Below are 24,795 nucleotides of genomic sequence, written 5' to 3' on the forward strand. Positions count from 1 at the left end.
AATGACTAGATAAGCGGCGTTTGGAGGCAGTAAACAGGAGTATGGGCTGTGATGGTTATTAGATATCTAAAGCAATCTAACCCAAAACGTAGACTACAGGAGACACAGAAAGTTTAAATATTATTTCTCTATTGCACTCTTACACTATAAAATGATGCTTCACCATTCTAAATGTTTCTCACAAACCAAAAGGGCTTTTTGCCCTGGCTACATCTTGATCAGCACATAACGATTACTTCCATGAGTATCTCAGACAGACAAATCCTTCATTTCTTACCTACATGATAATATAACCTTGAAAGATTAAGTACAAAGCTCAGTGTTGTATGTAAAAAAGCACCATACTAACAGTCTGACAGCTTTGATTTCATCATCAAAAGATGATTATATAGATCCTCAATCACGGCAAGTAATTACAAGTCAAGGTATTTAATGTATTTCCCTTTCTGTAATTATTCCTCAGAACTCCAGGGAAGGACTGCGTCATAATTAATGAAAGCAACCAGCAATTTAAACAAAAAGCTTCTAAGTCTTTAAAAACCACTCTAACTAAAATGCTCTACTTAACACCATTCTATGGAGGAACTTACTGTGATCTTATTCAAGAGAATCTGCAAAAACGGCTATTATCATCATCTATTTTTCTAGGGGAACATACATTGTTAAGAATTTATCCTAAATTGTCCCAAATTGTCTACAGGACCACTTACTGACACTGGTGAGATCATATGCTGTCTTGAAGGCAAGTGTCACCATTTTCCAGAATACTCACCAAGATTATAAAGGAAGCCAAAATAATAACTACAATTCTTATAAATTGATGGATGGAATCAGCTACAAAGAATATTTCAAGAAAGAATACTTTTCCTCATTCCCTCTGAGGATAAAAATGCTACAGATGAGCAAAACTACAGATGAAGGATAGGTCTGCTATTTGAAGCAAGTGATGAACGAGGAAAATGGAGAGGAAGAGCTGCTAGGTGACCAGCTCTCTCTGTCTCTTCGTGGCGAATGGAGACATAGTACCTGGGAATGGAGCTGGGCCTGGTCTCGCTCCCTTGGAGTCTAGCGTTCTCAGCTTGCTAATGACAGAAGAGTAAAGTTTAATCCTTTTGTCATAAAAGCCAAAACTTGGACAATCATGATACTTCCTGTACATTTCTGCTCTTAAGTTCTTTCCCAAGGAATAATATGATGATCTCCAGGAAGGGGCTGTGAGATGGAGTTCAGTCCATCTGAACTGGTGTTCACATTCTATTTCAGAAGGGTGGAGGAGATGGGAATAAATTACTGACCTTATTTGAAAATAAACAGGCAAGTTCCACTTATTATTGAAGCTGTGATAGGCAGGATGTGCTCTTAATCTTTTTACACTGGCCTGTGATCCACATTGCCGTTCAAATGTTCTTACAAAATCCATACTTATGGTATATTTCTAAAATAAGAACAAACAGGTGGAATTTTCATTTTAAGTAAACTAACCAGAATCGGGATCATATACTGAAAAATGGAAATCAAGATACAGATCAACACACAGAATCATAGGTTTAAGATCTCATTAGCACCTTGCAGGATCTTCCTTTGAAGATCCCCACACTGAGTAATGCCCAAAGTGGTTCTATGACTTGTTCAAGGTCTTAGGTGGCAAGCCCATCAAGACACCCAGGTATTCTAAGTCCAGTGGTCTTCAAGTGACAGCTCTCACTCATCTTCTAGGGCATCCCTAACTGTCCACTGGAACCACAAGAGATCACAGATTAAGCGGTATAATTTTCACTGCCTTTCAAGAAGAAGTAGAACATTTTAAAAAAGGAAAGAAAGTGGGGGGGAAAAAGGAAAGAAATTACTCAAACTATGTGAGTAATTACATCATTTTTATAGATGGGACAGCATGAAGACTGACAAGGGGAATCTAGCAACACCACTAAGAGCAGCAGGTAACACTTAACATATATCATCTGGACATAGTGCTTACAATTGTATTATTTAATTTAACCTAGAAAACCACATGACTAGGTTAACTGCTTTTATTATCATCTCCCATAGAGATGACACTTCCTCTTCTGCTCAGGCTCAGAGAGAATTTACTCAGAAACAAAGCAAGGAAATAGAGGAACCAGAAGCCCAGACAGTCAGCAGTGCAAAACTGCAGCTGCACATCCTTTGGCAAGGGCTCTCAATCCCCAGGCTCTAGGGAGAGCACTGCAGGATTTCCCATGTACTTCTCGCTTAAGAGAAGCTCTATTCTGGGTCACCAAACCAATCACCTAAATATGATGTCTGTGATTGCATGGAAACTGTAGTACAGTAAACGCTACTATTGGAGAAGGCAATGGCACCCCACTCCAGTACTCTTGCCTGGAAAATCCCACGGATGGAGGGCCTGGTAGGCTGTGGTCCATGGGGTCGCTAAGAGTCGGACACGACTGAACGACTTCACTTTTCACTTTCACTTAAACACTACTATAGTGTTAAATTCCTTTCAGCTGGTTTTGAGCTGCTGCTGCTGCTGCTAAGTCACTTCAGTCGTGTCCGACTCTGTGCGACCCCATTGGCGGCAGCCCACCAGGCTCCCCCTTCCCTGGGATTCTCCAGGCAAGAACACTGGAGTGGGTTGCCATTTCCTTCCCCAGTGCATGAAAGTGAAAAGTGAAAGTGAAGTCGCTCAGTCGTGTCGGACTCTTAGCTACACTTACTGAATTCCGTAAGTGTGGTCTAGATGTGAGGAGCTGAGACAAAGAGAAGTATTACTCATCCCTTTTGGGATAAAACTACACCTCTGCATATAATGGACGTTAAAGGAATGCAAAAATACTTCTCTCTTCTCAAAAGCATGTCCCATTAACACTGAAAACTGAAAGCATTTCTTGCAAGAAATGTAACCACGAACATTAAGTATTGGTTTAGAATTCTAAAGTCAACATTTCATCAGAAAGCTTCATTTCTGAGCTGAAAAATCTCGAGCCTAACATGATCAATATGATTCTCTAAAGAGGGATGTAAAGGGTCTAAATTGCTAATGCTTAAGACCATTACTTCATTCTGCTTATGGTATCTATTTTTAAAAGCCCTACTTTATTTATTTATAAAGGTCTATTTTACAAAGTCACAAAACTCAGTGTCACACAACTTGTTGAAAATCATATTACTTAATTATATGGTTCAACACATTGTAAAAAGGGCCAAGAGAACAGATAAGTGGTATTTCTGGGATAATAAAGTTCCAAATTCGGTTTCTTACCTGTTGTGAAGTTATTAGGCCCAGGCTCACCACACCCAACTTCTGCCTCTCTACACTTTAAAAATTAGTAAGCAAAGCGATCAAGCACAATTAGAAAAAGAGGCAAATAGAGCTTCTAGAAATGAAAATAATGATAAATTTGAAACAGGTGAAAAGGAATTTAGACACAAATGAAGAAGGGATTCTTAAACTAGAAGAAAAGTCCCAAGAAATTACCCAGAATGTAGCACAAAGAGATGAAAAATAAAAAAGGAAATTCAGGAAACAAGAAAGATAAAGTGAGGATAATTAATCAAGAGTTCTAAAAGCAAATGATAAAGGAATGAGACAGAAGCACAATTGAGTTAATGAATAAAAATGATATAGAAACGATTTAAAAAACCACCAATCCTCAGATTCAGAAAACCCAACAAATCTTAAAGTCAGCAAATAAAAAGAAGTCCACACTAGATATATCGTAATGAAACAGCACACCAGTCACTGGGGAAATTTTAAAAGGAGCCAGGGGAAAAGCCATCGTAACTCCCAAGAAACAACAGCAACTTCTACTCTCAAGTGACAAAGTTCAAAGTGCAGAGAATTCCACTTCCAGCAAAACTACCTTTCAAACATAAAAGGTATAAAGTTATTTCCAAACAAATATTAACTGAGGGTTTATCATAAAAAAGTGAAATTTATTATCAACAGAAATTTGTAACAGATGAATTTCAGGAGGAAGGAAAATGATCCAAGAGAAAAGGTGTAACATCCAAGAAGGAACAATAAGCAAAGGAAATGATAAACATGTGGAATAATTTTGAGAGGAGGATGATGGCCATGTTAAAGCAATAAAATAATGCCCAACTGGGGGGCATAAAAATATCAAAACAGAAATAAGACCCTGATATGTACTATGGAATAGCATGGTTGGCATCTAAGATCCTGTACTGTTTGGGAGGCTGAAGAACACCAGTAACTTTAAATTCTGTTAAGTAACCACTAAGGTTACTTAATACACAAATAAATAGAGGGCAGAACTTCCAAATTAGTAGAGGGGTAAAAGAGAATAAATGAGAAAAACAAATTCCCCAAAGTGCAAAATACAAAGAAGGTGGAAAAGAAAAAAAAAAAAAAAGAAGAAAGGAAAAGAAGGAAGAAAAATGGGACAAATAGGAAGAAATAAAAAACCCGCAAATATATCAATCACTATGATCATTGTAAATTTAATAAATTACCTAATTATAAGACAAAGATTGTCATATTGAATAAAAAAATAAAAAAACAAAAATCAAAATCCAGAGCAGGAAGAGGAGAGGCACCAAGAGGCTGAGCAACAGGGCACTGAGCAGGAGAGCACGGCAGACTCAGGCCACTTGGCCTAGAGTCTTCATTCTTCTCTAGGACACTGCGTAACATCTTTAAAAGCAGAAAGTTAACATATGGGTTTACTTTTGATCTATCAACCACGAAGTCTTTTAAATAAAAAACATGATTATTTTTTTAAAAAGAAATATGAAGGCCTCCTAATCTTTCAGATTACATAGGACATTTTTATACTACATTAATAATTATAATATTAATTATATAAATCTCTTTACAGTTGTTTTCTATGAAAATCAAGTTTGTAGAATTCTGCTGTATCACTTTGAAGGAAAACAAAAAGTAGTAATTGGATATAATATATACTGACCCTAATATATACTACAATCCAATTACTACTTCTTGTTTTCCTTCAAAGTGATATAGCAGAGTTCTACAAACTTGATTTTTCATCGAAAACAACCGTAGAGATTTGTTTTTAATGGTCCTTAAGATCTTTTTTAAAATTTAGATAAAAAATATCCATATCTAGTCATAATTGCTTCTCGACTGAATTCTACCTTACATTCTTAAAAATATTCTTAGTCCCCCAAATATCAGAGACTATGACTTGAATAAAACAATGTATGTATTTTTAAGGTAAGTGCTGGCTCCGCAACTCAGATTGTGATTTTCAATAAACCACAGAACCAAGACTGTGCAGAAAAGACATGATTATCTTAACACCGTCAAGAGTCCAGACAGCAGAGGGGAAGGTACCTGGTGAAATGCATCAGGATCCCCAGGATTAAACAGCGACGGTAATTTTTCTTCTAATCCTCGTACTATTTCTGGCCAGACAGAATTCACCAAAAAATCATAGCCGGGAACAGTATTGCCCTTTTCACTGTAAGATAAGAGAAAAATTTCAGTCAAATACAGCAGAAACATCTACTTACAAAAAGCAAAATTCCATTGTGGTGTTTTATTAAAATAAAAGTTCCTCAGCCTAAAATTTACTTCAACCTTTTAAAAACAACTATATTTGTCAATTATTTTGTTTTTAGGCCCAAATTTCTATCTCACTCCTGATCTCATTCTCACCTAGAACCTGACACATCCCGTGTCCTGACTCCTACAATTATCTCAGAGCAGACAGCTGGGGTCAAGGATAAAGGAAAAGTGTGCGGACTTGCCCTGGCGCAGTCTTCTCCCCTAAAATGGGCTGCCATGTTTATACACTACCCTGAAAAAGCAGCAATCTAATACCACAAGAAAAGCAATCTCTGCATTCAACCTGAACACCACTCAACGCTGAGACGCTGTAAATCACACTGCCTTATCAGTCACTAACAGCTTTGTGACTCAGCTATCTCTGATTATCTTCAGGTCTAATGTTGTATGACTATGTCATATAAAATCTGGATTACAAATCTCAATACAAAAACACTGATAACATTCATGGTTTTCATATGCACATGTTTTATTTTGCATTGTCAGCAAAAAGGCCAAATTCTGAGTTTCTAATTCACACACTTAGGTGAGAGAGAACACTGAGATAAAATCATGCTCTCAGGAGCCACAGCACCTGAGTTCAAATCTCGGGTCATTTAACTTCTCTGTGTTTTGGTTTCCTCATCTTTAAAATCATAGGGCCATTATATGGAGTAAGATTTGTGAAGCATTTAGGGTGGTGTACGGTTTGTAAAGCATTTAGCACTGACTAGCATATGGTAGTTAGCAGTGTTATGCTAACTTATGCTATGTTAGCAGTGTTAAATGCACAGCACATAAATAAAAGGTGGGCTCCGTAGGCTTCTCTGAACTTAAAGATCTGTGAGTACCTTTAGGCAGCATCATCTTACTGACCTACCCACTCTGCTCATTGCTAACATGCTCTATATTAAGGTGATTTTCTTTACATTCAATGAGGGAAAGGAGACGCCTATGTCCCACATAGCCAATTCTACGTATCATATCATATACTTTTAATCACAATAAGAACTAGCTCTAATAAGGCATAGGAAGAGAGAACAAAATTGAAGATTTTATAATACAAATGCACTAATATGAGCAACAATGAATCACAAGATCACCTCATTTCCAAACTAAATATACAATTAAAGCCTCAAAAAGAAAATTTAAATATGCAAGATCAACAATTAGAAAAGCTAATTTACGTTCTCTGGAAAATAACTCCTGAACATCACTGGTGTTGCCGGGTATACGGAGCACCCAAAGGCAGATGCTGAGCAAGGGAGGGTCCAGGGCAACAAGACGATGGGACGTGAAGCAAAGGCAGATGACCTACCAAGGTACAGTCTAGATACTCAAATTTCTGAGCTTTCTACATGAGTTCTGCCACACTGAAAACTGTGGAAAAGAACAAACATGTGAGGCATGAAACTTGACATTTCAGGACCAAGACTAGGCTTGTCAAATCTAATGATAGGTTGTTTCGTTACTGTGGCCTCTTTAATTTCACATGATGACTTCTATTAAATTCTTACCCCAAATCCAACTAAATCTTCATGATTATTAAAAAGTGGCAAAACAAACCTTCATCTGAAATCATCTAGTGGAAACAGAGAGGGTACTTCACAGTCAATCAGCACATTTATTCCCCAGGTTTCTCCTTTCAAAGAAAAAAATCTTAAGACTAAAAATAACTTTTACTCCATGAAGAAAGGGACTTTATTTGCCTTTCTAATGCTTCAAACTGACTGAGTGTTTCATTTCACAAACATTGGATAGTTGCTGTCTGTTAAGATACTGTGCCAAGGGTGAGGAGTATGGGTTGTGCAGGATGGGAGCAAGCTGTTAAGATGGAAATTAGTCCTCAACAGAAGTGAAAGCAGCATGCAATCACCTGCAGAGAGCAGGATTAAAGCTAGACTTCAGGATGCAAGGTGGTCTCTTGAAGGAAGTGGCATCTGAGTTGGGGCTTCACACAGAATGACAAATCAACAAAAAGAAAGGGAAAGGCAGAGGACTCTGAGGAAAAACACAGGCCTGCCAAATGTGTGCTGGGGACCAGCGGAGCAAGGGAAGCCCACCGAGTGCCGCACACAAGGGCCACTGAGGCCAGAGTGCGAAGGGCCTCGTATGCCGCATCAAGAAGCCTGGACTTTCCCCGATAAGCAACAAGAAGTCACTAAGACTTAGGAAGAAGGCAGTGCCTAAAGATCAGAATTGTGGGTAAATGTGACAGCTGAAGGGCAGAGGGAAAGGCTGAGAAGGGAGAGGGTGGAGGTAGGGAGAGGAGGTGGGCAGATCTGTTATTCTGGATAAAACTATGACAAAAGCCCGGATCAGGCCAGTGGTGATGGTGAAAGGCAGTCAGGTGTTTATGAAACAAAGCTAAAAGTATGGAAACCAGGCAAGAGGAGGGAACACTGAAGATGCCTTTAACCACAATTAATATAAAACTTGTTGAATTAAACTGAATTGATATTTATAAACAGATTACAACATTAGAATAATGTAAGGAAACCAACTTTTATTTCACATGTAATTAGGAAAAAGTATAGAAAAGGGGAAAGTATGGGTTGTGAATTGAGAACGATGTTCCATTCACCTCCGCCCTACTCATTACAGTTTCCTTCTAAGACGATGACCTTCTGGGGCGATGACCCACACCCACCTCACAGTGCCATGCTAACAATTCACCAGGGGAGTGCATAGGACCCCGACCCAAACGAGGCAGCAGCAATCAGCAGGCGCAAGTTCTAAGTATAGCTGCTTAAACTACCTTGAGATGGCTCCTCCTGTGACCTCTCGAAGAAGGCGGCAGTGATGGGGAACGAACTCCAAGAGTTTATCATACATGAGCTGGAGACCACTCAGATGACTATCAACAATCTGCTCTAGGATCACCTATTAAATGAACAGCATTTTTTAAAAAGCATCTAAAAGAGAGGTATGAATTACACATTACAGGAAAAATAGAGAAAACCTCAAAAGTATGCTTCCTCATGCCCCCTTCTCCCCAGCTAACATGTTTTCTAACAGTAACAGCTATACTCAGAAGTCGTTTCAGGATTTGGAAGCACAGCTCTGACCCAGGGGAGACACAGGCTGGGTGAGAGACTGGCCTGAAGCTAGAAAGCCAAGCACATTTGCCTCCTCCCCTCCCGAGACTGAAAACAAAATAAAATGACAATTTCCCATGACAACAGCCCCTCCCTGTACTGACCTCGGCCTTTTCTTCTACCATAATTTAGATCAGGGGAAGGTGTGAGACAGAGAAAGATGGAAATATATATTTTACTTTATTATTTTATCTTTTGTGTTAAGGTTGAGAGTCAAGAGGTTAATGACAAGATAAGCATACGAATTAAAAAAAAATTAAAATGTGGCCTTGGTTTATTTAATATGCCACTGAAACATCAAATGTTTCTCTAATTTAGCACATTAGGTTCAGTTCAATGAAAAACAAAGGCATAAGTTATTAACGATTTTCACTTACTGATAAAGAAATAATGTAGGTAATTTGTCTTGTTCATTCTTATCAAGTTAGATATGAAATATAACAGGATAGGAAGAGAGGAAACTGACAGATCATTTATTTTTAGTAACTCTAACAAAAGCTGAAAGGACTACTGAAGTTAATCCTTACATTTCATTTTTATCAATGAGATTCAACTTCCCCCCATTTATAAATGGGAGACTTTCATCCCAAAGTCAAGGTGAACGGGGCTGTGGACTTACTGGACAGAAAGAGCATCCACGCTGACAGCGGACTGATGAAAGTCTGCCAACACCGAGGATGCGCTTGTGACTTTTATCGTTTGAACCAGATGAAGCTGCCGTTTTTGTGCGTCAGAAAATGTTGAGTATTGGCAACTTCATATGGTACAGTCTATATTCTGGCTGCTCAAAGGCAGAATATGCTTACTTTCCAAACTTTAACTGTATCCTTGTAGATGAAGGACACTGGATAGTCAAGTTCTGGACTTAGGGTATTATGCTGCTAATTTGCCTATGAAAGTCCTGCATCAGTGACTATTTCCTCCCTCCCACCTTCCTGGCTAAAAGACTCCTCAGTATTCAAGACTTAGACCACATCTCTGTGAAGACAACCTTCAGCACAGACTTTCCATGGTCAGGGTTTCAGCAGGCTCCCTTACCAGGAACACTGCAGTTTTGGTATCTGCTTACTTGTTCCATTTTACCCACTAGACCAGTAGTTAAAAATTCATTTTAAGAATTTAGTGGCAAATAATTTACATACCATAAAACTGACCTAAAAATGTTTTGATACATTCCTTCTCCCTAGGCAAGACCCTCCTCCCACTAAATTAACATGATCCCTGGGCTATAGCATCACTAAAAAACACTTGAGAAGGTGCCTGACTCCTGCATGCTGGTTGTAACCACCAGGGACCAACCTTTTCTTACAACTGATAGTACTACAGTAACTGAGAATCTTTACAGAAAGGCCTCTAAACTACCCCTTACACCCAGTAAACCATCCAAGACAGAGCAGATGCTCTATGAACATCTGCTGGATGAAGGCCTTAGTCGTCAGTTCACAAACCTCATCTACGTATGGTTTCACGAGGACTTGACCAACTAACGCCTCTGCATCCCGTGTCTTGTCAATTGTGGCGTAAGTCCGTAAGCAGTGCCGAATAATATCGACACTGGAAGTCTGAAGACCTTCTAATAGGAGGCCTTCCAGTGACTGCTGTAACATGGCTGTAATACCAGCTATACGCTGCAAGAAAGACAGGTTAAAAAGCTCCAGTTGTGATAATTTCTAAAGATCCAAACAAACACATAACACATTTCTTATTCCAACAGAAGATATGTAAAATTAAATATTAACATTTTCTGGAGAGTAACAATGAATCTCTCCTCCTCCTCACATCTCTTTGTAAGTTAATCTTTGCTGTATCAAAGGAGGATCTAGATATCACTTCAGAATGAGGTTCTTTTAAGCTACAGAGTGAATCTGACAAACATCATGATTCTAAAGTCCAGTCAAGAGTTTTGGATAAATTAATTCTGACTAAATCATATAGTGTGTCAAGTTACATGACATTTACAATTAATTTTACCCTTATAATTCAGAGAATATGCCTGTGTCTTTACACAAAATCTATAATGTGCGACACTTAGGAGGCAGGAGCCTAAAAAACAAAAACTGAAAGAGAAAATTCAAAGCTAGTTTCAAAATCCTGCAGATCAACGACTGTCAGAACAACACAGGCACAGCCTGGCGGTCCTGCAGGCGCTTCTAGGCCACCACGACCACGACGAACCGACTGCTGCCCCAGTACAGCCAGTTACGGGGCTTCTGCGATTCTCAGCAGATATAAAGGCGATGTTTATACTGTACTATGTACAGGATACTGAGTTTGCCAAAGCATTATGTGTAAAAAAAGACAAGATATAGACCTTAATTACTCTAATTAAAAAATGCTTTACTGCTAAAAAATGTAATCATCATGTGAACCTTCACTAAGCTATAATCATTTTGCTGGTGGAGGTTTGAAATACTGTGAAAACTACCAGAATGAGATACAGAGATCACAGCACTTGAAGTGAGCAAGTGCTGTTAAAAGGGTACTAGCATGGTGATAGCAGAGCTGCAATAAACCTTCAATTTTCTTAAAAAAAGAAGTGCAACATCCGTGAAACACCATAAATCTAAGGGCAATAAAACAAGGTCTGCCTGTACTAGGTAAACTCAAAATTATTTAGCAAATTCCTAAATACTAAAGCGTGAAAATCTGAAACAACACTTACTGGTCTTATTTTGTCCAAAAGAGGCAAGCCTTTGCTTTGAACAGCATGAAACTGTAACTGATTAAATTCTGTGGCAATTCTCTCCAAAATTTGTCCAGTCAAAAGCGGGCTAGTGGAGACAATTAAAAAGAGTTAATTCCTGAAGGTTTTTAATTTCCAAGAATACATCACACGATCAGCAATCCTGATGCTTTCACTGTGCTTTGCCATAGCCCCCTGTTATAAGGTAGAAGCTGTAGCCTCCTTTGTGCCATGAGCTTCTACAGCATGCTCTAGGACAGTGGGAAACTATGATAGTTAAGCACAAGCCCTGACCCTGCCAGGCCGGCCACAGGGCCCAGCCGAGAAGCAAGAGCGGCCAGGCCAGTGTGGGTGTTTGCATCTCCTCCCCAGGCTCTCCCGCTCAGGGCCTTCTTCACTGTGAACTTCCCTTCCCTCTATAGCTCTACCCTGTTATTGACATTACACTGCCCTGGTTGTCTCTCCTCTACAACTCAAAGTTGCTGATCTGAATTTTTAAAAAGTCCTCGAAGGTGATTCTGAGCAAGAAACAGCATATTATCTATTACATTAAACATGGAATATCACAAAGGAACAGTATTACAGAAAAAGTCATTGTGATGCATTTCTATCAAAGGAAGAGTAGGAATGGACAAAACTGGAAAGAAAACAGGAAGGCAGGTACGGTAGATGTCGAGTGAGGATAAGCTGGCAGGAGCTGCCAAGGCAGCTGAGGGCAAGAGACTTGGAACAGTTGGAGACAAACAGCTCCCCTGGATGGGTCAGAAGGGATGACCCATCAAATGGGGTCACAAACAGTCGAACATGACTGACCAACTGAACTGAACTGAGGGCCTACTACATGCCAGGTGTGGGCTGACGGCATCTCAGTGTTGACAACCCTGCCAGAGGAGTGCCCATTAGCCTTCCACTGTCAATGACCCCAGGAGTGGAGTTCCATGGCTCAGGCTGCCCCGTGGAATATACAGCACAAATCTGTCCACGGCACCACGGTGCTTCCCATGGTGGTGGTATGAGCTACTTATTTTCTGAGTCACTCACCTACCTGGCTGATTTAAAATTCAGACTAGAAAGATAAGACAGTTGCAGTATGTAACAAAGAAAATGGTCATCCTTTTCTAATTTCACAAGCTTTTTTCTTCTTGTTGACAAATGTTAACTAAACGTGCCTATCCTGTTTCTTAATGATGTAATGCTAGGGTAAGATACTTAAGTGGCAATACTCTGGGCATTACTCTGGTCTAAATGACTTTAGGAAAGAGGAAAGCTATTTCATATCTTGAAGATCAACAAAATTTTGCCAGTGCTTCTATAAAGCAATTCCAAAGATAAAATTCTTGCAATAAAAGCACACTCCTCTGATTCCCTGTGAAGTGATGTATTGGAACTGTGGCCCATAACCATAAAGGCTTTATAAGCATGTATTATAAACTTTACCATCTCACACCCTCCACTTTCCACAAGCTACACTCAAAAACACTGAACCATAGACTTGGCTTTTCTCCTTTTTCAGAAATGAATTTTAACTAAAAAAAAAAAAAATTAGGCTAGATGTGAAGTATTAATTTATGTAATATTTAGTAAAGAAAATACTTACCTGCTTGCTTCTAGTGCAGATGTTTCTTTAGAATGTTGAGAATTTAAGATTTTTTCAATTTTCTCAACTGATTGAATAACCTGTATAAGCCGCAACACACATATCTATAAAATAATAATTAAGGGAAAAAAAAGTTATCACGATATTTAATCTTAATCATCTTATTTTCCCATTCTAAATACAGGGAAATACAAAGCAAAAAGTCAACTTAGGGTATGTAGGGCATTCTATATTTTGAATACTTCTACATAAAACTGAATTCCCAAGGATGCAAATCTTAATTTTAGGAGTCAAGAAGCACATTTTCAATATTCTACTGCAAGTTTATAGTTAAAAAAAGAAGAAAACTAGACTTCTTGTTTTCTCATTTCCCACACTTTTATTCCTTTCTTTTCCTATCTTAAATGAAACTCTCTACGGGTACTACATTTATTTTCTTATGAGCCTTTTTCATGTTATAACTGTAGCTTCTGATCACCTTTATCCTATTTACATGTATATGACATAATTATATGCTTAAGCATCAATTCATTAATGACATTATTACACAACATTATCAAAGAAGTTGAGCATTATAAAAAAATCCCATCCTTAAAAGAACAGAAAGATATAAAGTCACACATTAAACAAATAGTTACCAGAACCTACTGTACAGCACAGGGCATTCTATTCAATGCTCTGTGGTAACCTAAATGGGAAAGAAATCTGAAAACGAGGGGATATATGTGTATGTATAACTGATTCACTTTGCTGTACAGCAGAAACTATAACATTATAAAGCATAAAACATATATAAAGCAACTATACTCCAATAAAAATTGATTAAAAAAAAGACAAAATAAAATATGTAAATAGTTACTGAGCACCTATTAGACACCAGACATTGTTCCAGACGGGGAGGACACGAGGGAATGGAACAGGCAGAGTCCCTGCTCTCACAGAGCTGACAACCTTTCTAGAAAGGCGCTACATGCTTGAAATCTCTGGACAAAAGCTGATAATTGTCTCAAATTCTAACCCTATTATATCCAATATTAATGGATATATGTAATATATATTATATATTATTATAATATATACATAATGGACATATAATATTATAATGTATTATTATATCCATTAAAGTCAGAAAATAAAATCAAAACATAAGACTGCTAAAAATTAAAAGTAGTGCACGCAGAGGTACAGTTAAGAAGCGGAAGCAAAAGAAGTAAACGTGGCAGAATGAGAGAGGAACACACTAGTCTCTCAACCTGCAGCACAACATTCCAAGAGTTGGCCTTACAGGCCTACTTGCTCCCTAATCACTAAAATTTGAATATCTTCTTTACAAGGGTGCTGAGAAATTAGTTTTATGCCTGTTAAACTGTAAAATGCTTCACTGATACCATTATTACGGTTTCTTGTTCTGGAAAAATTGAGGAATGCTAATTTTGTGTCCATTTGGGTACCTCTAAAATTCTGCTTTATTTCAAATAGTTAACATGACATTATAAGCACAGAAACACTTTTGGGAGAAAAAAAAAAAGGTTCATATGGTGAGTTGAGAAGACATGAGGCTTTTAGCTGGCATGCAGTGTAAGAAATCTATATTTAAAACTTTTAATGCTATCATTAATAAAGCACAAGAAGGATATGCAACGTTCTTTGTCTTTTTCTTCAGTTAGTTAGCACATCGTTCTTATTAACAGAACTTTAACCAGCCACGGAATGAGAAGACCTGGGCCCCAGCTCTGGCTGAACCCCTCAGGAGCCTGGCTGAACGCTGATACCTAAAGAGAAAGGAAGATCCCATACTCCTCTCTGCAAAGGTACCAAGAGGAGTACATCACACCGCATCCATGTAAGTGCCGTTAGCTCCTAGGTGCTACCATAAGCCCAGGTTTAACAGTCTGACACTCAAGGATACCTTTTTTTTCCTAATGTCCTCTTGTTTAGACAGTCGTTCATCTACCGCCCGAATTCCTTCACTGACAGATGACCGAAGACTCTTTAAAAGAATAAAGAAAACGTATTACACAAATTGTTTTGTGGCATTACGAAGCTTATACATTAAATTCCATGTAACTTCATTATCTTTGGGCCAGTATTATGTAGATATTGACAAAAATACATAATATCAAATACAACTAGTGTTGAGGGTACTCATGATTTGAGAGCAAAATGACGTATAAAGCCAAGATCACAGAGGACTAATGGCCAAAAGAATAATAATATTGGGTTGGCAAAAGAGTTACTTTACTTTTTACCATAAGGTGGCTCTAGTAGTGCTTGGCTGTCTTTACTTTCATCAGAAATAATTTTGTAAGACTGTACTGTGACAGCTGTCATATCAGTGTGCATTTAAAAAAAAAGACTACTGAATTTGTGTGTAGTCATTTTAATATTAAAGGAGAAAAAAAATCAACATTTTCTGTGTATTATGTTTTATTATTTCAAGAAAGGTAAAAATACAACTGAAATGCAAAGTAAGATTTATGCAGTGTATGGAGAAGGTGCTCTGACTGACTGAAGTGTCAAAATGCCTTGCAAAGTTCTGTGCTGGAGACTTCTAACTGGATAGATTTCGCCACGGTTGAAATGAGCAGTTGAAGTTGACAGCAATCAAATTGAGACCTTAACTGAGAACAATCAATATTATACCATGCAGGAGATGGCCAACATACTCAAAATATTCAAATCAACTGTTGAACACCATTTGTACCAGCTTGGTTATGTGAATTGTTTTGATATTTGGGTTACACAAAACTGAAGCGAAAAAAGAACCTTCTTGACCATATTTCCACAGGTAATTCTCTACTTAAACGTAACAAAAATGTTTAATTTTTAAAACAAATTGTGACAGGAGAGAGAAAAGGGGATTGCTGTTGTTCTTCAGTTGCTCAGCTGTGTCCGTCTTTGCAACCGCGTGGACTGCAGCACGCCAGGCTTCCCTGTCCTTCACTGTCTCCCAGAGTTTGCTCAAACTCATGTCCATTGAGTCGATGATGCCATCCAACCATCTCATCCTCTGTGGATACTATACAATTATGTGGAATGGAAGAGCTCGTGGGGCAAGCAAAATGAACCACCGCAATCATATGTAAGGCTGCTCTTCATCCAAAAGTAATGCTGTGTATATGGTGAGATTGGAAGGGAATTCTCTATTATGAGCTCCTTCTGGAAAACCAAATGATTAATTCTAACAAGTTCTTACTCCCAATTAGACAAACTGAAGGCAGCACTAGACTAAAAGCATCTGGAATTAGTCAACAGAAAACGCATCAGCTTGCATCAGGATAACTCAAGACCATGTTTCTTTGATGACCAGGCAAAAACTGTTACAGCTTGGCTGGGAAGTTCTGGTTCATCCACCATAGCCACCAGACACTGCACCTTCAGATTTCCACTTATTTTGGTCTTTACAAAATTCTCTTAATGGAAAATTTTCAATTCCCTGGAAGACACCTGCAAGAGTTCTTTGCTCAAAAATATAAAAAGTTTTGGGAAGATGGAATTATGAAGCTGCCTGAGAAACACGGCAGAAGGTAGTGGAACAAAACTGTGAATACACTGTTCAATCAAGTTCTTGGTGAAAATGAAAACTGTGTCTTTTATTTTTACTTAAAAACCAGTGGAACTTGCTGGCCAACCCAATACATATACAATCACCGTCAAACATGGTCAGAGAACAGAAAGAATCATCTGAATCAAAGAACAGGAAAATCTGGCACAGGGGATGGAACTCGAGTCTGACTTGGAGAGCCTGTGGAGGCTGACAGAGGAGGGGAGGAGTCGCTAGAAGACAGAGGGTGTAGAGGCACGGCTGACAGGGCACAGGCGGGGCTGGAGGGTGCACCCGCGTGCACAGCAGCTGTGTTTTGGACAGAAGTAGAAATAAACGGGTGGGGGGTTGATTTAGGAGAATTTTAGACTAGATTCTATCAGGAACTAAACAATCCTTAAGTACTGATACATCACGATGCCATGCTGTTCTAAGGATATTACGAATCAAGGAGTAAGGAACAGAATGGCCAGGAAAAGGCAGCTCATAGGTGGAGAAACATGTCCAGAAGCTAATAAATTAAACAAAATATGAAGAATCAGGCCAAAACAAAGGTAAAAGAAACGATTAGAATAAACTAGACATAGCAACCCACTCCAGTACTCTTGCCTGGAGAATCCCATGGACAGAGGAGCCTGGCAGGCTACAGTCCATGGGGTCGCAAGAGTCAAGACACGACTTAGCGACTAAACCACCACCACCAGACAAATCACAAAAATTTTATAAAAAGTGAATTAATTCATTCAACAAACATGAAATGTCTACTAACTGTCAGCCAATGAGGATACAATGATGAATTAGATAGAAACAGTCTTATCCCTCAGTGATTTTAGAATCTCAGAGAAGCTTCTTGAGTTGAGATTAAAAAGGCAGGTGAGGTCTATGGTTGATGAGGAGAAGGATGGTTATAAAGACAGCTGCAGAGTAAGGGATGGGAGGTGGTGGTGGCAGCTGGCAGTGTAGGACAAGAACCTGAATGCATGAGAGCAGTCGAGGAAGTTCAAGAACAGGTCAGCAGAGTGGAGAGAGTTCAGAGAGAAGAGTGGAGGGTTAATCAAGGATGGGGTTCAGGAAATGTCATGGCTACACGTTGGGAGAAGTAAGAGGAGTCCTGAAAAGGAGGCAGGAAGGCCATGCAGAGGCTGGTGTGGAATCCAGCAGCAGACCAAAAACTTCTTTCTCTTCCATTCCAACAAAAGGCACTTTAATAAGCTTTGTGAAATTCAAACAAGACACAAACTTTCAAACAATCTGCTAGTTCAAGGCATAGCTCACAACTTAACCTCTTTTACGAATTTTTTCTTGCCTACCCTCCTCCGGACTTGTCAGCCCTGACATTCCCATTGTCCTGCATTTCCTACAGCTTTTATCCAAGCAGAACCTCTGTACTACGCTATCTACTGAGAGCCTTGCATGTGCCAGGTGCTGTCTCGAGGCAAGGTGCGTAAGGCCACTTGGTCTGGCGTGGCGCAGTGCTGACCCGCGCGGAAGTGACGGTGCAGTCTCCACAGCTGAGGCGGGCTGGGGGTCCAGGTGCCAGCACAGCCCGGAGGCCGAGGCGGACGGGCGGCACAGCTTTCTGTCGGAGGTGATGCCAAAACTCCCTCTCCACTGTTCACCCGGATGAAGTCCTTGTTCTCAGGGCTTAGAGGCAGACAGTTCCATTCCCAAGGGAGAGATTTTCTCAGAGAAACTAAGTATTACATGACATTTATTTTATCCTTCAGTTACATCAGGGGTTAAATGGCTGGTATAAACTGGTCCACGAATCTAACTACATATAAAATATTGTCTGGGAAAATACTTGTAAAATGACAAATTTTAAAATATAAGTAAGGCAGTTCTAAGCTGGAGACCATTTACACATGGGTAAGGTGGTATTAACAAATTTAAATTTTGAAATATCCTTCTCCTTCTCCCCGACATTTAAAAGTGTCTACTCTTGAGAATTTGCCATCTTCAAACCAAATATGTTTCTTAGGTTGTAACAGCACATGCAAATCATTTACATTTTAAAAGTATTATACTATAATCATGGAACATTAAAAAACACCAACGACAACAATCACAACAATCTAACAGAGTAATAAAAGAATTCCTGGAGAAGGCAAACACGTGTAATATGCCTCACGGTAGATTGTTTACTGTTATTTGGGGACTGGACGGAGGAGCCTGGTAGGCTGCAGTCCATGGGGACGCTAACAGTCGGACACGACTATGCGACTTCACTTTCACGCATTGGAGAAGGAAATGGCAACCCCTGGAGAATCCCAGGGACGGGGGAGCCTGGTGGGCTGCCGTCTATGGGGTCACACAGAGTCGGACACGACTGAAGTGACTTAGCATAGCATAGCATAGCATTTGGGGACTTACCAGAACCTCTTCTCGTAACTGTCCCAAAGGCACAGAAAGCTGATTGAGGGCCTTGTCCATACCAACCTAAAGGCAAAATCACGTTGGAACAAACACATCAGGGCCAGGATTAACAGTGAAGCCTGTGCTTAATGATCACAGCAGTATTAGACTTAGGTTATTCTTTCTGCACAATTATATGCTGGTAGTAACTACATAACAAAAACGTTACTTTGCCATAAATATTGCTCATTGAATGTGAGAAACCTGTTGATATATAAGAACTATAAAAATAAGGAAAGTCATAATAAATCAAAAATTTCTATGCACAATTTGTCTTTGGATGAAATTTTTTAAATGACTTAAAAAACTAACAGGAAAAATAGCTATCTCTGTTGTTTATGATATGAAAGTCTGATGGACTACATCTCTCCTAAGCATTATTACAACCCTTCAGAAAAATCCAAATTAAACAGGATGGAAATAAAATTTTCAGGGTTTCTAATCCTACTGGAACATTTATCTTAGTGGTGTATTTCCCAAAAGCAAATATGGCTCATTATTCTCAAGCTTCTTGAAATTCCCATAGAGAGGGCTATTTTCCATACCTCTTTTGACAAACAGACTTAAAAACAAAATATGAACAAGACTTTCACAACTATGAAAACTCAAGTATTTCTAAACAACTTTTCCAAGTAATTGACACGCTTCTTATAAACAATTCCTACATTTTTATAAAATGTATAAAAATAGGCTTCTTAATGATCAATACTGGCCAATGTTTTCTCAACCTATCTCTGGCTAGCACATGTACCTGAAAGTAAATTAAACATTTCCTTAAGAGGAGTTGGTATCTGCTATCGGAAATTAGTCTAAACTGGTGAGATTTCATGGTAATCAATTAGCAACTAACAAAAACAAACACTCTTGGTATTGCTATCCTTTACTTTTCACCACTTCTTAATAAGTCATTCAAAAAATAATCAAACTAAACTAAAAACAAGAAATATGTATGAAGAAAGTTTAGTTCCTTTATTAATAAGATTAGCAATCCCTTCAAATTTCTGGGGGAAAAAAATAACTAAAAGGTTTCTAAAAAGACTCAGAGCTGTTAAGAATAAACATAACTGAGAAAAAAAGTGTGCAGTACATGTGTAAATACACTGACAGGTAGAAGTGTGGATTTCAAGTTTACCAGGTTAGTTGACAGGTTGACAAAGTCTGCGTAGTCCTTGTTGATGAGCTCAACCATGGCTGTTTTAAGCAGCTTGTAGTAGAGCTCCAGGTCATCTCTAAGTGCTTCCAGCTGGACTCGCTTCCGACAGTCAGACACAAAGTGATCGACATCAAAGTCTTCCTGAAAATAAAACCAGAAAAAAAGAATTATTGCAACAATATCATGTTACATATAAAAATAAAAGGAGAGAGAATAACAGAGAAGCACCATTCTATTCATTTGAAAGGTTAACTGCTGTCAGGATAAAGCACTTTACAACACACAGGATGTAAAGGTGCTTGCACACCATCAAGGTGCCAAGAGGGAGGCCCTGACCCACAGCATTCTCTCCTGCTGCCTAAATCCTGAAAGGGATCCATTTGTCTTTAACTACACACATTAAATAGGCTCTTCTCAAGACACAAATAGTTGCTTTTCCCTTGAGTTTTAAAAGTAACAAATGTTCACTGTGATGATTTCAACCTATAAATAAAGCCATCCCTCAGCATCCACAGGGGCCTGTTTACAGGACCTCCAAGGACACCAAAATCTAGTATGTCCTAGTCTCTAATATAAAATGGCACAGTATTATATACACTTTAAATCATCTCTAGATTACATAATACCTAATAAAATGTAAATGTTATATAGATAATTGAAAATACTATGTAAATAGTTGCCAACTATTTGTTGCCGCAAATTCAGATTTTGTGTTTTGAAACTTCCTGTAATTTTTTTCCCAAATATTTTCATTGTGAGGATCGATGAGGTAACATCCATCACACAGTTACAAATTTCCTTTTCTTGCTATGATAAATTTTAAGATTTACTCTCTTAAACTTTCAAATATACTGTACAGTATTATTAACTATAGTCACCATGCTTCACATTGCATCCCCAACTTATGTAACTAATTAACCAGCAGTCTGTACCATTTGACCCCTCACCCATTTCGTCCATTCCCCAACCCCTGCTCTGGCAACCACCCATCTGTTCTCAGTACCTTTGAGTTAATTTTTGTTTTGTTTTTTAGATTTCACATAAAAGTGAGATCATGATCATCTTTCCCTAACTTATGTCATGTAGCGTTAATGCCCTCAAGGTCCATCCACGTTGCCACAAATGGCAAGATTTCTTTCTTTTTTAAAAATATTTGTATTTACTATTTTTGGTTGTGCTGCATCTTCATTGTTGCGTGCGGGCTTTCTCTAGTTGTGGCGAGCAGGGCTGCTCTGCGTTGCGGTTTGCAGACTTCTCACTGAGGTGGTTTCTCTCGTGTGGGCAATGGACACTAGAGCACAGGCCCAGCAGCTGCGGCTCAGAGGCTTATGTGCTCTGTGGCGTGCTGAATCTTCCCGACCAGGGATCAAATTCGCGTCCCCTGCATTGGCAGGCAGATTCTTAGCCATTGTCCTGTTGTAGAACCAGTAATCGAGAAACCAAGCACCATACTTGCAGAGTTGGAGAACTCACGTTTATTACGCCAGCGGGCCCCGAGCAGTTGACACTCTAAGCTCTGAGCCCTAAACAAAGGGGTTCCAGAGTTCTTATAGACAGACCATAGTGGGCAACACTAGCTCATTTAAACCAAATAGGCTGGTTTAAACTAAGCAGTTTCATGCGCACGAGAACAGCAGTCAAGATGGGGAGGGGGATGCCTGACCTTTACACGGATAGGCATGATTAAGCAGGTTTACAGGGGTTGGGGAACTGCAAAGAGCAGGACAAGGGTGGTGAGATAAGCTCCAGTTCCTAGTATTTTAAGTCCCCAGTTTCTGAGACTACATGACCTATGTGATCCAGACTTTGCAAGGAGCAAGCTGAGTTACAGAGGCAGAATGAGCAGGTGGTTATGTAAAATTTTAAATTTCCTTTTCAGTACCACCAGAGGAGTCTAGATTTATTTCCTTTTCATGGCTGAATAACATCCTGTGTGTGCGTGGTGTGTGTATATCATGGTTTCCTTATCTACTCATCTATCGATGGATACCAAGCCTGCTTCCATGTCTTGACTATTTCAAATTATAGTGCAGTGAGCACTGGGGGCCTCCAAGTGTAAGCCCCACTGGCCACCAAAGCCAGGTGACCTAGAGTTGTCTCTGGGCAGCAGCTGCAGACATCAGGGCATCAGACCAGTAAACAAGTTCATTTCTAGGAGATACTGTCCAGCTGGAATGAGGCAGAGAGAGCAAAGACAGCTCCTGCCAGCCTCCAAGCCCCCAGAGACTGTTAAATTAGAGGCCGGCCCCTCAGGCTGATGCTTTAACATAAACAAGCCTCTTTCACAGAAAGTCTGGGCCCTTTTCAGCTGCTGTCCCTGTGCCAGGCCCCAGGAGGGTGACCAAGTTCATGCTGCCCTTCAAAAGCTGTTTCTCAGATCATGAGCCTGGTGGGTCTTTCAGGTGCCCAAAGGTAGATGTTTGGGGCCTCATCTCCCAGGTAAAAGTCTTTAAAGGAGGGGTGCCAAGCTTAGGGTTCAGACCCTTCAGTTCTCAGGGAGCAGCTGGGGATAGTAGCTTCCTTCCAATTGTGGGTCACCATGCTGGGAGTGGGGTGGATGGTGAGCCTGTGTCTCAGCCTCTCCTATCCACTTTGATGTGGGCTGTTTGCCAGATGTGCAGGAGTTGCTCAGAGGAGGAAACTATGCCATGTGTAGCTACTGATTTCATGTGTCCATGGGAGGAGCTAAGTGTTGTAGGGTCCTCCTTGAATGAAAACCTTGACCTTTTTCCATGTTCACACACACACACGCACAGACACACACACAGAATCTTAATGAACCTTTTCAAAGCTATTTTTCTCCTTTTACATATAACTTCAATGTCTTTTCATAATACATATTAATTGGTATTGACATTTTATATGGATGTTGAGTATTCAACTGAACAGATGTTCAAAATCTTTCAAAACCAACTTCCAAGCATTGTTCACAGACTCATTATGCCCTATTTCCCTTTATAACATTCTGATGCCCCTGGTAGGCACACAGGCATATAGATAGCAAATTACTGTCTACTTATGACTTCGGTACTAACTGAGCTGTTTCGTTATCAAGTATCAGGTATAATGATTCCCAAACTTGTTAAGGCCACTTATACTTATCACCAAAATTACATAATTTTATTAAATATTGTATAAACCAACAAAATATAAGTACAAAATGATAACTGTTTTCATGAAAACTAAGGCAGATGCTTTGCAAAGACCTGATAACTGAGAAACTGATAAGCCAATTTTTGCTGAATTATATTAAATATACGAGATGACCATGAACCAGGTAGTACCGTGGGAAGGAGGATCACATAAATCTTGAAGGATTCTATACCAGATTCTCTGCAAAAGCCTTAGGGTTCTCATTCAACTTAAAGTACAACAAAACAATCTAATTCGCAGACACATTTTCAGTGAAGAGTTTCATGCCACATCAATGTAGAACAAATGTACACATATGTTAAGGACAACATGCACCATTCTGTAAGAGTACTTATAAAAACTGACTTTCTTAACTAATCACCCAAACACCTGCTATAATAGTGTCAGATAAGAGATTTCTTACCAAACTATCATTTCACAGCCACCTAGTGAAAAAGCATCTGTTTCTTTTACTTCTTGAGACTACCTCAGATAACACCTTAGACTCACAGTTACACAACAATCACAGAAAGAATGTGGGGGCAGGACTCAGCCTGACATCTTGGCCTTGGTACTGACCAGCCATATGACTCTATGCAGAGCACTCGGCTTGTTACTTTGAAAGTATGAACTTCAAATGGATGAAGTTCAGATCTGAACTTCATGATGGCATTCTAAATCATATAACTTGAGCTCTAAAAAATGCTATTAGGCAATATTAGTGCTCAATTTGACATTTATATATTTGTTCTTGGATAAACAAATGTTGCACTACACAAGAGAAAATGACTTAGAACATCTGTGAATATTGGATCAGGCAGCTTTTGCTATGAGAGAAAACAACTTCAAACTCACAGTGGCATATAATAACTGCCACATTTCATTTACCAGAAAGTTTCACTTTATACTGTAGATTTACTAAACATCCAGCAATTGATATTATTATCTAGAAAATATCCACATGGAAGAGAATGAATTTAGATACCAACCTCACACTATACACAAAAATTTAACTCAAGATAGATTAAAAGACAAATAGAAGAGCTAAAACAACAAAACTCTAAGAAGAAAACAGGTGAAAATCTGTGTGACCTTGAATTAGGCAGTCATTGATAGAAAAAGCATCAAGATAAAAGATAAACTGAACTCAATCAAAATTAAAACTTGTGTGTCAAAACACATTATTTAAAAGGTGAAAAGACAACCCAGTGAATGGGAGAAAATATTTGCAAATCATGTATCTGACAAGGGTCTAATATCCAGGGTATAAAAGCTTACAACTCAACAGTTAAAAGACAAATAGACCAATTAAAAAATTAGCAAAGGATCTGAATAGATATTTCTCCAAAGAAGATATACAAATAGCCAATCAGCATATACGAAAGTAAAAACAACTCAAGAGTTTGGCTGTGATGTGGAAGAGAGTGATATGAAAATGACTAGAGGCAGGAGGGTCAAGAGGAAGAGACCAAAGCAGGAGCATGTGTGAAAGCCACTGGGGCTGAGGTCAGAGGAGAGGTGAATCAGGGGGTGGGGAGAGCCCAGGGAGTCTGGGCTGCAAGCTCGGGGAGGAGTGGGGTGGGAAGGACCAACCTCAGGAAGGAAACCCCTTCCCAAACAGGTGAGGAGGAGAAAGGGGATGGGCACACATGCAAGAATGG

At 39.2% G+C, this 24,795-nt stretch overlaps 1 protein-coding gene across 2 annotated transcripts in view; it reads right to left on the reverse strand.

Annotated features, from left to right (window-relative positions):
* The window catches only part of COG2 (component of oligomeric golgi complex 2), a 42,526-nt gene that overhangs the window by 12,748 nt on the left and 4,983 nt on the right, over positions 1–24,795 (reverse strand). For both annotated transcript variants that reach the window (XM_055539038.1, XM_055539037.1), the window contains exons 2-10: positions 19,982–20,143; positions 18,808–18,873; positions 14,800–14,880; positions 12,891–12,994; positions 11,273–11,381; positions 10,059–10,238; positions 8,271–8,395; positions 5,300–5,426; positions 1,296–1,435 (exon numbers count right to left, since the gene is read on the reverse strand). In XM_055539038.1, coding sequence (XP_055395013.1) covers positions 1,296–1,435; positions 5,300–5,426; positions 8,271–8,395; positions 10,059–10,238; positions 11,273–11,381; positions 12,891–12,994; positions 14,800–14,880; positions 18,808–18,873; positions 19,982–20,143 — 1,094 coding nt within the window. The remainder of the gene's footprint in view (positions 1–1,295; positions 1,436–5,299; positions 5,427–8,270; positions 8,396–10,058; positions 10,239–11,272; positions 11,382–12,890; positions 12,995–14,799; positions 14,881–18,807; positions 18,874–19,981; positions 20,144–24,795) is intronic.

The sequence above is a fragment of the Bubalus kerabau genome, chromosome 1, assembly GCF_029407905.1.
Source record: "Bubalus kerabau isolate K-KA32 ecotype Philippines breed swamp buffalo chromosome 1, PCC_UOA_SB_1v2, whole genome shotgun sequence".
NCBI classification, from domain to species: Eukaryota; Metazoa; Chordata; class Mammalia; order Artiodactyla; family Bovidae; genus Bubalus; species Bubalus kerabau.